Source organism: Gossypium hirsutum, chromosome A04, assembly GCF_007990345.1.
Source record: "Gossypium hirsutum isolate 1008001.06 chromosome A04, Gossypium_hirsutum_v2.1, whole genome shotgun sequence".
NCBI classification, from domain to species: Eukaryota; Viridiplantae; Streptophyta; class Magnoliopsida; order Malvales; family Malvaceae; genus Gossypium; species Gossypium hirsutum.
Window position 1 is genome coordinate 70826170 of NC_053427.1, and position 12651 is coordinate 70838820.

The following is a 12651-nucleotide window of genomic DNA, read 5'->3' on the forward strand; positions in this document are numbered from 1 at the left end:
CTGTAAAAATTTATTCTTGGGTTTTTATTTATGGATAAATGGAAGAGGGACTAGGGAGTGGGAGAATTAAAAAATATATTTTTTATTTGATTAATTAAATTTAAATTTAGAAAGATTTAATCAAAATTATTTAATGAAAATACACAAGTCTTTGACATGGCATCGTGTGATTGGCTCAATGTTTTTTCTTTAACGTCTGTTTAACTAAAAACCTTAACGTCTTGATAATACAAGTATCTAATTGGATCAAAAAATTTAAGTACTAAAATGAAAAAAAGGTATACAATTAAGCCACCATTCGTTTGCCCCCCAAAAGAGAAAAGTACAATTCATGATTGAAACGTGCACGTTTATAATTTGGTTTCAATTACAGCCAAAACGCGTCTTTTTCTCTCTCCTCCTTTTATTATGTTTATATATATATAGGACATCATCAACTTCTGACCCTTCTCCGCCTACACTGATCCCGTTATCTTCCTCTTCACGTTCCAACTTCAATTAGGGTTTTTCTGTCTAAATCTCGATCGATCCAAGACGAAAAGAAAAAGAAAAAATAGGGTCTTTTTTCTCACACAATTAGGGGGGTTTCGGAGAGCATAGGAAGATAATATGCCTTCGTTAACCTTTGAATCGATTTTGCTCCCTTTCCTTCCTTCTTCCACTCATTTTCATGTTGGTTTATGTTTATGTTCCCATCGTTTGAAACATCTTCAAAAAAGCGATCGTCGTGGTAATCTTAGTTAACATTTTCCCATCAATTTTAGTGTTCCTCCCCCCCTTTCTTTACTTCCATTTCCTCTCTATTTTTTGTCTTCTTCTCGATTCTTCTGTTTTACCGTACAATAAACAGGAATCTAGCTTGTTTGGAAGATTTGGGATTGATTTTGATTGTGATCTTAGGTTTAAATCTCGTCAACTGATCGCTGTAACCGTCTTAAGAAAGGTATATTGTTCTTTATTTTCTTTTAATGTTTTGCACTGTTTGTGGATTACCCATGATGAATGTTTGGATATGTTTTATGTTACCTACATTTATACGAATATTGCTCATCAAAGAATGAATCCCGCATTTTTTTTGTGAAATTTTGTTCTTTCCTAGTCAATTTGTTTACAGTGATTGAAATTTGAGTTCATTTTAAATTAATAATACGAAAACTATTAAGCTTGATTTATAATTAATTTCAGTAGTATGTATCATGTACGATATTCTACCTGGGACCATAAGTTTTTTCCGCTTAACAATTGTGACAATGGACTGTGAATTTTTGCAGCTAGCTAGGACTGTTTGTATTCATTGGTGTTATAAAAGGACCATGTTGGGTTCCCGAGAGGTAGATGATTTGAGTGACCTTAAACAGGCAATACTTGGTGCTTGTTTGAATGAATGTGTTGGGGGTGATAGGAGTGGTGTGGACGATTTAATTGAGCAAGGACATCAAAGCAAACCTCCACAGAAGTGTTTAGGCAAGCGTGCCTCATTATCTACTACAGTCTCTCCTCCTGAATATGATGTTGATGAAATCGAAACTTCATTGAGGTGGCTATTCTCAGAGGATTTGGCGCAGTCATCTTGGTCCTGTTCCGCTTCTTTCCCTGTAAGTGTTCTTAGGAGTCTCTTTAGATTAATGAATATACTATTTATGATACTAACATTCTATTATCAATGCAGTGGATGATGGGTCTTGTTAGCTTCTTAGAATCTTTTAGCAGAGCTTAGGTTCGTTTAAAGTTTTCTTACAGTCATTTACCCCTTAACAGACTCCATTGAAGCTAGTGTCTGCCCTCAAAGGTAGCCGTCAAAAACAGGGATTACCGACTAAGGAGCTGACAGTGACATGGGCCCCTGATGTTTATGATCCTCTGCCAACATCCGTTTTGCACACAGTTAGAGGCAAAAAGCAGCAGAAGTTGAAGAAGAACAGTGATAAGAAGAAAAAAGGAAAGAAATGGCACAAGGGAAACAACTCCTTGCGTGGTGGTGGTAAAGACAACAAACAGTTTCACAGAGGTGGTGGGAGTTTGGATAAGTGGTATAACTACAAACCACTTGAGCTTCATGGTACGGTAGTCAACGATGCCTCAGGCAACCTTGATGGTTTTAAGGTTGGCAGTACAGACCCCTACTGTGGGACTAGTTATCTGAAAAATTCACTCACTAGAATGCACTACTCTGTGGCGGAGGCTTTATGACTAAGGCTCTTCCTTTTACCGGTTCCTGTAGATAAATAAGCCCTTTTTTCTGTCCTCCCGTATGAATATTTTGAACATTTGCCTTTAGGTTGCAATTTGCTATGCTATGATCTTTTTGATAATGGTGTGGATTTGAAAGTTTTGTTCAGTGCGCTGTTTGTGCTGTGTAGGAGGCAGTACTTGAACAGCTTAACTGCCTTCTTGCTTTGTGAAATAGGATATTTTGTTTGATCAAATAGCAGACAGTGAGATTGTATTGGAATCTTATGCTCTTATTTTCTATTATTAGCTTTGTGAACTAAACATAGCATTTCATCTAGGAATCTGTCTTCTAAATCCATTATGATCGGATCTGATTCTTTTTTAAGCCTCTTGCCACAAATATAGGCTTCAAAAGAAAGTTATGTATGGTCCCATCCACTTAAACACCATAGATACCCCCCCCCCCAAAAAAAAGGGAAAAAGAAAACACGAAATATAAAATATTGCAGCTTGGATCTTATATTATACGGTAAATAAAAGTATCAGCTTAGATAAACTTACGGTTAAATCTTTAAACTATACATAAATTATGGTTTAATGTATAATTGTATATATAAATTTTAATTTTATGCAATTTTATATATGAAGTTTTGATTTGATTTAATTCTTATAAATTATTAATATAACATCATTTTATATTTATATATTACATACATAAATAATTATATTTATCTAATATAAAAATAAATTTATATATTTATTTCTTTTAATGTGCAGGATTAAATTAAAATTAAAATTTCTAGTATACATTTGAATCACAATTAAAATTTTACATGTATTATTATACCAAATTAAAATTCATGCATACAATTAGATATTAAATTAAAATTCACATATAATATTAAGATTTATCCTATAAGCTTAATCTTAATCCGACAAAGTTAAATGGTCTTCAAGACACCTGCTATGGCCTGTTTTATTCTACGGGGAATCCTCTTTACATGGCAATCATAACATTATTGTTCAGTTGCCATATTTGTGTCGTTTCCGTTTATTACCATAAAAAGGATCTCATAAAGAGAAATCTCATGTGGGATCCAAGACAAAATTGAACTTAGAAGAATACAATTAACAGTTCCAACGAGGAAATATAATAAGAGTACAAATTGGTGTTTTCACTTCCCTATCCCGAATGATGAAATCATCAATTCATTCATCATTGATTCAATTTCTACCTTATATATCTTATTACTTGACGAATTCAATTAATCCCTGTATGGCTTCATCTTTCATAAACTGATCTACCCGCACCATCCAACAGTTTTGCTTGTTCTAAAACCTGTTTCAGAAGGACCGGATTCAGATCTAGGTGTAGGTTTGAATTCCCTTGGTTTGGCAGGGTCTACAAAAATAACCCATCCATGCAAAAACTTAGCATTCATTTCTTCTCTAGCCTTCTCAGCTTCTTCGATGGATGTATATGTAACAAAACCGAACCCTTTCGACCTTCCAGTGGCTCTATCTCTTACAATTTTGGCTGCAAGATCATTTAGAGCAATATATCAGGACAAAAACAGCATGAAGAAGTATGCTACTAGAGAAGAAACATAATTCCAAAGACAAAATATGAGAAGAGAATACGGGGAAGGGTTAAATTAAACCATCAACAATCTGGCCAAACGGATTAAATGCCTCTTTAAACTGTCCATCTGTTGTTTCTCTTGAAAGACCTGTTCAATTGACCGGAAAAGGGGAGGGGGGTTATGATCAAAAAGTGTCAGCAGGCAATGATGAAAGAAACCATAAAAAAGATATTTAAGAACAAGAAAATAATGTCAAGTTCTCTTCTTTGTTTCACTCCAGATGAACACAACCACCTTAAGGAGAAGAAGGATAATTCTAGCTAAAATATCAATGCGCACCAATTGTTGGAGAACTGATATGTGAGATTCAATATGCCATTGAGCTATAAAATTAGCGTTTCATCCCTTTAATTACTACCATCCACACTAGACTCAATGCTCTCCGCATCCTAATTTTAACAATCTCAGATGTCAACAGGAGTTCTCAGAAACACTTCAGTAAATAGCAAAGAGGCTTTGAATCCGGAAATAAAATGAAGCACATGAGGGAACTCTAGTGGGCACCTAGTAGACCCTTTCCCTTATTTCTGGTTTGCTAAAGTAAATGCCAGCTCTAGTTATTTATACAGGGTTCAAAGACAATATCCTGGGTTAAATGGAAAGGTGAATATGAAAGGACAAAAGGAGCTTTACTTTCTGTTCATATACATTTACAAAATCTCACTTTCAATAACTTGCGTGGGAATACACATCTGACCCACATAATATCAGAGACAAACCCAATGTCAGAGCTTTCCTGCCACGAATGCTGCTTGTTCTTCATCTCACCCACATTTCTGACTCAGATGAACATGATATACATGAAAATTTCCCATTCAAATGCTACCATATCAGCAATAATAAAACATAAACAAAAAGTAATCCTGAATGTTATTTCAGTGTATGCTAGATTCTAACGTTGACTAAAGGCTCTTAACCAACAATTGCATTTCAAGGACTCCTCAGTTGCTAAAACCGCAAAAGATGATTCTGAAAACCTTGATTGGGAAGGTCCAAAGGCACAGTGTCATAATGCCACAACACCATAGATACTTCTATTTCAATCCTTTATTCATCTACCACTAAAGTAACTGCAATTATTCATACAAATGGCAAGGCACGTGCTAAATTATTAGTGGAAAGACTAAATAGGTAAAGAAAAAAAACCCCCAAACTTTTAGCTCATCTTCTATTAGAAATGGTAGTTTGTAATAATAATAGGGTTATGCCTGTAAACCTTGATTAGCCCCAATAGATGCATGCTTTATGTTTAATTCAATAGAAAAAGGGATACATTCTCTAATTTTCGCTCCTCAGCATTCTCTTTGCATCTTACTAAGGCATTTATTTTGGATTACTAAATTACTTTTTCCCCTAATTTTACAAGAGGCTTTCCATTTTTCATGCAATTTTCTTTTACTTCTTCATTAACCCAATCAAAATCTCAATTTTTTAAATTTGAAATAAACAATAAGAAAATGAAAATGTCAACCAAGGAATCACCAATAAATGAACAAAGGAAATGAGAAAGTACCGCTAATGAAGAGCTTGGGGGAAGTGAGAGTCGAATTCAGACGAATCGAAGCGAACTGAGAAGAAAGAGAGGAAGGCACGGTGAAGACGCGGCGGAGCCTGGAAGCCAAAGCCATCGGAAAGGAGACGATGGAGCCGACGGCCGTTGAAAAAAATGGAGCCAAATTAGGTTAGGTTAGGGTTTTAAGGGTTTATATAGGAGGAGTTTAAAATGTTGAGAGGACTAAAACCCACGCATAGACGTGACGGTTTTCCAAGTTTGGAGTAATAATAAACTAATTTTATTTCTAACATTTTTATAACATAGGGGAAATAAAATTCTTTAAGGATAAATATTCTTGCATTGACTAATAACATAAATACTTTATAACTAATTTATACTTGTAATTTGATTAGTAAATAACAAATTTTCACTTTTTTGTTTTGGTTAAAATGAATGATTATATATTTTAATATTAAAATAACAAAACAATTGGAAATTTCAAAATAAATAAAAATTAAAAATAATTGCCCAACCAAATTTCACTAATATTTGGAGGATTTAAGTTCTTTTATATTAATTAGTTGAAATACGGATGTAATATAATGAATTACAATTGCAAAACAATAGAATATACATTAAATCTAATGTATTGTATAATTAATTGTTACTTAATAAATTAGATCCATCTGGAGTATTTGATTTTTCTTTTTTTCTTTTTCAACTCAAACCAAGTAAACATAAGAAACCGGTCATTACCAATTTATATTAAATTGGTTCCATTCAGATTTCCATATTATTTTTGAATTTTGAAATTTTGGACTTTATTTAGATAAAATTATTTTTGGGTTTAGATTTTTAACTTTAATTAGATAAATTTTTTTTATGTTTCTTAGACCCTATTTGACAATTTTATTTTTTTCAATTACACATAAAATCTCAATTAACATATTTATCTAAAAAATAATTTATAAAATCTATAATTATAAATATTTATTAAAAATCTAATAAAACTTTAATTTAATTCAATTTTCACTTAATATAATAAAATGTTAAGTTATTTATATTTCATAATTCTTAAGGTGTAATGACAACAAAAAAAAGTACCCAACTTGAAAATGTTAATAATGATAATAATTTTTTTTAAAGTTTTAACAATAATAATAATAGGAAAAAGAATACAATACATAATAAGTAAAAAAAGGGATGAACACTTAAATTCTTGAAAGTTTTCACAAAAATAATAAATAAATAATGAATTCGTGAGAGATTGACACTGAAATTAGATTTAAGTTTTATTTTTTATTTAATTATAAAATATATAAAAGGATAAAGAATTTAGAGACAATGATTTTTGTTTTGGGTTTTAAATGAGTTTAGATATTAGACTTATATGTAAAAAAAATACTAAACCTTTTTTTGAAATTTTTTAATAATTTTTATTTTTAAACTTTTCGGTGTCTAATAAACTAAACCGAAATCAAACTGAATTGATGTGACCTAATAACATCATTTAACTAAAACCAAACCGAACTATAAAAACTTGAACTAAACTAAATTACCGGTTTAACTGATTTCCCTATTCAAAATTTTTTTTTAGTCAGCCCTAAATTAAACATTCAATTTCAATTGGCTAGATAGAAACGTGAACAAATGAAATATACAATTAATTGTATACACGATTAATATTATAATTCATTAAATCGTTATATTAAGTTTTCACTTAAACGAATTGAAATCTATCCAATTCAATCGATTATAATGAAATCACGTGTATTTAATTATGTGCGTAATCCAATAAATTATATAATGATTAATTCAATTAAATTCAACTTTGCATAAATATAATAAATGAATTATATTAATTTTAAGAACTTAATCCAATGAATTATAATTAATCGTACATTCAATGATCTAATTAAATTATTTATATACAAATGTAATAACATTACATGCATTTGTATTTACGTAATTATGGAAGTAATCGAATGGATTATACAATTAATAATATGATCGTTGTTTAGTTAAATCAAATTATGTATAAATGTAACCGAACGAATTATACTATTAATCATAGAATCATAAATATAAAAATATAATTGAATAAATTATATAATTATTCGCACATTTAAGATCCAATCAAATCATTTATGTACAAGTGCAATAAAATTATGTGCATACACATTTTCCTAAATATGAACATAATCGAATGACTCATACAATCATTAAATCAGTTGAATCAATTTATGTATGAATTTAATGACATCATGATATATAAATAATTTTAATTGCTAGTGAAATTGAATGAATTATGACATTAATTTTATAATCATCAATCCAATTAAATTAATTATATATAAAAAAATCTTATGACTATCGATAAAATCAAATTGTATTTCAATCTAAATCTGAATTATTTTAGGTTTTGTTTTATTTCAATTTTAATATTTTTATATCAAAATTTGCTAACATCTAGCTCTGACTTGAGTTTTGACTCTCGAATATTAATCTTATAACTAGCACATTTAACTTTAAAGATATTTAAAATTAAAAATAAATTAAATCTTATAAAATAAAAACATGTAGAAAACCAAACTATCAGCATAAATTTACCTAAATCTAAAGTTGTCCCATATTCCATTCATAAAAAATAATTTTATAATTAAAATGTAATAAAAAAAATTACAAGCTTAAAAGCCTAGCTTTATTGGCTGCCAAAGATTATATTGGGTAAAAGTACCATGAAAGCCCTTATACTAAGGGTTGGGTTGCATTTTGTCCCCTCTAATAATTTTTTTTGTACGTTAGATTAAAGAGCAAACTACCACTTATGTTAAAAATTCTATCCATTTTTACTATTAAAAACTGGTCATTAAACATTAGTATGATGTGCACGTCGCACACCATGTATAACTGCCTAATTATTCCTTTAGCCACACTGGTTTTTAACAAAAAAAAAAAAACAAATGATATTTTTAATAGAAAATATTAATTGCTATTTGATCTAACATATAAGGGCTAATATATCCATTTTTTGAGTAAAAGGGAAAAATGTAATATAATTACTAATGTCACGGGCCACGGATCAAAGCCCGTGATGAATGCACACAGAGCATCCCATGAAGTTCAACTAATTAAATAGGGCTCATTTGACCCATTTGAACTGAACCGATTTGTGGAATAAATGGAGAAACCCATTTCCTTGAAGCCTTGCCTTGGTGGCCCAGTGAAACACTCTAATAAAACTAGAGTTATAAAGGTAATTATTGTAAATTTTAAGGGATAAGATTGTATAGAGTTTAAATCCTTTAGGACTCTCATTTTGTAGATAGGCACTAATCTCTGCCATTGATGCAATTCAATCTGTATCGTCGAATTTGGGGGAGCTCAACTATAAATAGAGGCTTTTGCCTTCATTTGTAATCATCCTATTGATAGTTAAAAAATATATTTGAGAGCATTTACTCAAACACATTGTGTACATTGCTTTCTTATGGATTTTCTATTCAATTCAAATTCCTTTATTTTTTGAGTTGCTTCCGTTTTATTTTTGGTGCCTTAGAGAATTTCCAAGAGAATTCTCACTTTTCAAGAGTTGGTTGACTTAAGCTGATTTGAAGCAAAGAAATCGCATAAGGCCATGTGGTTTGCTAGACTTAAGTTTTATCCCCATGATAATTGGTATCCAAGCTAAGGTTCGAAGGTGTCGGTAGAGGTGCCAAAAGGAGTAGACGAGCTGGTTGAGCTTAGAGAGGCCCGTGGTGGGGGCAAGAAAGTTAGTACCTCATGGGATATGTTGTTAGCTTTGGAAGGCAGGGTTGTTAAACTTGATGGCTCCATGGGTGATGTAAGGGAGACACTTGTGGAAGTTGATGGGCATACAATAAAGCTAGAATCGAGGCAATACCAACTCAAGGAATAAGTGACAAAGGCCCTCAATGCTAACGTGGATATGATGCAAGGGGTCTTCAATACCATTGTGGGTGAGCAAACTGAGAAGAATGATGCTATCAAGGCCATGATGTCGGCCTTGAAGGAACAGATTGAGGAGCTCAAGGGGGAGCTCGATATCTACAAAGCTACTTTGGGTAATGGAGTGTTGGCTATGACACCCAAGCCTAAGGTAGATGTCTCAAAGTCGAAAGAGTTCAATGGAGCCAAGTCCGCAAAGCATGTGGACAACTTTTTCTGGGGAATTGAGCAATATTTCCGTGCCAAATGCATCATTGATGATGCTATTAAGGTAAATATTGTTGCTATGTATTTTACTGATGTTGCTTTGTTATGGTGGCATGTAGGTCCATAGATGAGAAATAAGGTGGATATAACACTCTTCGCCTGACCCGATCGTTAGGTCCAAGTTACAGAATGCTACAATTGATACTAGAACAATTACAACATGTAATAATCAAAATTACACCATAATACAAGAATTCATAATCAAAATATTTCATAAGTACGTTATATAATCTTTTCCTGCACTTGATCGAGCTTACAAAAGTTTAATTACTAAGGGTCTGTTTGTTGCATTGAAAATGGTTACTGGAAAATGATTTCTGAAAAATGACTTACTTTCTTGGAAAATTTAATATTTCCTGGTGTTAGGATGAATCTGTGCAAAATATTTTTTGTTGATTGACAGATTTCTTAAAAATATTTTAAAAATATTTTATAAAAATTGTTTTCAATGAAACAAACATACATTTGAGATTTTCTTATCTTTTCAATGTTTAATTGAGTTTGTTTTATATCTATAAATTTATATTTTACATTGTTTTTGCATATATTAAAAATATTTTGTTAATTCAGGTTCATTACAACGTCATTTCTTAGTTACATGACTACCAAGTGAGTATTTTTTATTTAAAAAAAGTGACATCAATAAAATTGACAAAAAAATTTAACAATGTCAACAATTGGACTTGATTTTCAAATCTAAAAAGTAGAGGGACTAAATTCTTGAAAATAAAAGTATAAAGAATAAATTGTAAATTTGTGAAGAGTACATAGACTTATGACTTATTTTAACCTTTATACTACAAAACATTTATTATTAATATATTTATAATTGTAATAAACATTTATTATTAAAATAGTAATATTGAATATTTTTAATAATATGTAAATAATATTATTTAAAAAATTATTATTAAAATAAAATTGAACTATTAAATAATTTATTAAAATAATAAATTATATTAATAATTTATTATATGACTTAATATAAATAATTAAATATATATGTTTAATAATACTGAGAAATATAATATTTTAATAATTTTAAATAAATTTTTAAAAATAAAACTTATTATCAATATAATAATATTAAGCTTGATTTAAGTTAATTTTTATATAAAAATAAAATTATCTATAAAGGAGCTCTTTTCTGGAAAATGACTTAAGCTTTTCAAAAGGGTAAGTCATTTTTATAGGAAAAAAAAGTTTATTTTACTTTGACTTGCAAGTCATTTTCTGTTGACCAAGTTGTTTTCTGGGAAACAAACACAAAAAAATGTAGAAAATATTCTTTGTAAAACCTTTTACATATAAACAAACAAACCTTAAATTTGAAAATGAATTGGGACCAAATTGTAAAGTTTCCAAAGTTTCAGACTAGGTATTGATACCACTGAAATGGTACCAATACCACTTGTAGTTTCTATATTTAGAAAATTCTTCATTAAATCACAAGTACCAACACTTGTCATATGGTATCGATACCTTTTTTACAAAGTATCGATGCCTATTCTAGTATCTATACCATTTTATGATTCTATTACTTTTATAAAAATGAAACAAAGGTCAATTGTATCGATACTTTGCAAAAGTATCGATACTCTGATCTAAGTATTGATACTTTAGTCCAGTATCGGTACCATTTTGGGACTTGATGTTTGAAAAATTGATTCAAAAATATACTAAGTACTAATACCTTCACTTATGGTATCAATACCTCAATGCCAAAAATGTCAAAATCTTCCATTTTGGTCCCTTTTCATGCCTAAACCAATGCAAACTCAAAGGGAGACTTTAATCACACTTAAAAACCTACATAAAACCAATTCAAAGCATATACCAAGCATCCGTTTACCATTTTACATAATCACCAAATTATTATGCATCAATTAGACATTTAAACATGCCATTTAAACCTATGAATTCAATACCATTCAAGCATACTTTACCATTTAATTCCATCATTTTAGCCATACCATTTGACTTCCACATTTTCCATTCATAGGATACATATGAAACTTAACATATTACCAAACATACACACATTTATACATGACCATCAACAATTCAAAATCAAGCATTAATCAAGGATCAAATCAAAACTATCATTCAAAGTAAACACATATATTAACTCCTATGTAGATGCCACATAACCAAGATTAAAATGAGTAAAAGTCCACTGACTCGATAGTAGGATAATGTGAGTTTCAAGGTGATCCAATCAATGTGTTTCGCAAACTACCAAACTACAAAAAAGGGGAAAAACAACCAGGTAAGCATTTCGAATGCTTAATAAGTGCATAGGTATTAAAGTGATAAACTTACCTTGATTTAAAATTAAACATATCATACTAATTAACTTGTCACTATAGTGCTTGACATAGCATTTCATGACAATAAGGTGAGTTCATCGTATAATCAAGTAATATTGAAACAACCTGTTTTTCAGTGGTGTCGGAAATAGTAGTTTTGGGACCACAATTCCGACATGTCAATTTGTAAATATTAAATAATTAATATTTACGAGGTCATTCATGTCGTATTAAATATTTTTAAGAAATTTTATCATTTATATAGTTAATTAGTGAAAAAGGACTTAATTGTAAAAGATACAAAAGTTAGATTTGTAATAGCCCGATTTTAGCTTAAATTAGAATAGTGGTTTTAGGACCATAAATTCGATGTTATAAAATTAATTTAATATTATTTTTTGTGTTTATAGCATGTGATTATGTATGTGTGAAAATTTCATGAGCTAATTTTATCATTTAATAGCTCAATTTGAGAAAAAAAGACTAAATCGCGTAAAATGTAAAAGGTGCATTCTACTTGTTAAAAGTGCTAAATTGCCATGGCTTATTAAATGAAAGGTCCTTTTGTCGTAATTAGACCATGGATAGTGGGAATAGACATAAATGGGCATTAATTGAATGTTTTAAATGGTTTTTAAACAAGGTTAATTTAGTAATTAAATAAATAATGTATATTAAATAAAAAAATGAAAACATGTTCATCTTTGTTTTATTTCAACTGCAGTTAGAAGAAAAAGAAACCATGGGAGAGCCTTTAGGGTTCAGCAATTTTTTGGCTTGATTAAGGTAAGTTCTT

At 30.1% G+C, this 12651-nt stretch overlaps 2 protein-coding genes across 2 annotated transcripts; one reads left to right on the forward strand and one right to left on the reverse strand.

The window, feature by feature from the left end:
• The first annotated feature begins 432 nt into the window (after positions 1 to 432).
• Positions 433 to 2452, forward strand: LOC107948826 (uncharacterized). The gene is made up of 4 exons (XM_041111123.1): positions 433 to 730; positions 901 to 943; positions 1272 to 1595; positions 1759 to 2452. The coding sequence occupies exons 1-4, from the start codon at positions 681 to 683 to the stop codon at positions 2188 to 2190; spliced, it is 849 nt and encodes a 282-aa protein (XP_040967057.1). The 5' UTR covers positions 433 to 680; the 3' UTR covers positions 2191 to 2452.
• An 828-nt stretch (positions 2453 to 3280) lies between these two features.
• Positions 3281 to 5596, reverse strand: LOC107948827 (organelle RRM domain-containing protein 2, mitochondrial). The gene is made up of 3 exons (XM_016883481.2): positions 5329 to 5596; positions 3834 to 3902; positions 3281 to 3709 (listed from the first exon to the last, which is right to left on the reverse strand). Exons 1-3 carry the CDS (start codon positions 5441 to 5443, stop codon positions 3474 to 3476), a joined length of 420 nt encoding a protein of 139 aa, XP_016738970.1. The 5' UTR covers positions 5444 to 5596; the 3' UTR covers positions 3281 to 3473.
• Positions 5597 to 12651: the final 7055 nt, after the last annotated feature.

Bases quoted from the DNA above. Each gene is read 5' to 3' on its own strand.
- LOC107948826 (XM_041111123.1), top strand. From the start codon at position 681: ATGTTTATGTTCCCATCGTTTGAAACATCTTCAAAAAAGCGATCGTCG. The intron at 731-900 runs GTAATCTTAGTT...TTGTGATCTTAG, and splicing joins TCAAAAAAGCGATCGTCGTG to GTTTAAATCTCGTCAACTGA. The intron at 1,596-1,758 runs GTAAGTGTTCTT...ACCCCTTAACAG, and splicing joins CCTGTTCCGCTTCTTTCCCT to ACTCCATTGAAGCTAGTGTC.
- LOC107948827 (XM_016883481.2), bottom strand. From the start codon at position 5,443: ATGGCTTTGGCTTCCAGGCTCCGCCGCGTCTTCACCGTGCCTTCCTCT. The intron at 3,903-5,328 runs GTACTTTCTCAT...TCAATTGAACAG, and splicing joins CCCCAAGCTCTTCATTAGCG to GTCTTTCAAGAGAAACAACA. The intron at 3,710-3,833 runs GTTTAATTTAAC...ATGATCTTGCAG, and splicing joins GTTTGGCCAGATTGTTGATG to CCAAAATTGTAAGAGATAGA.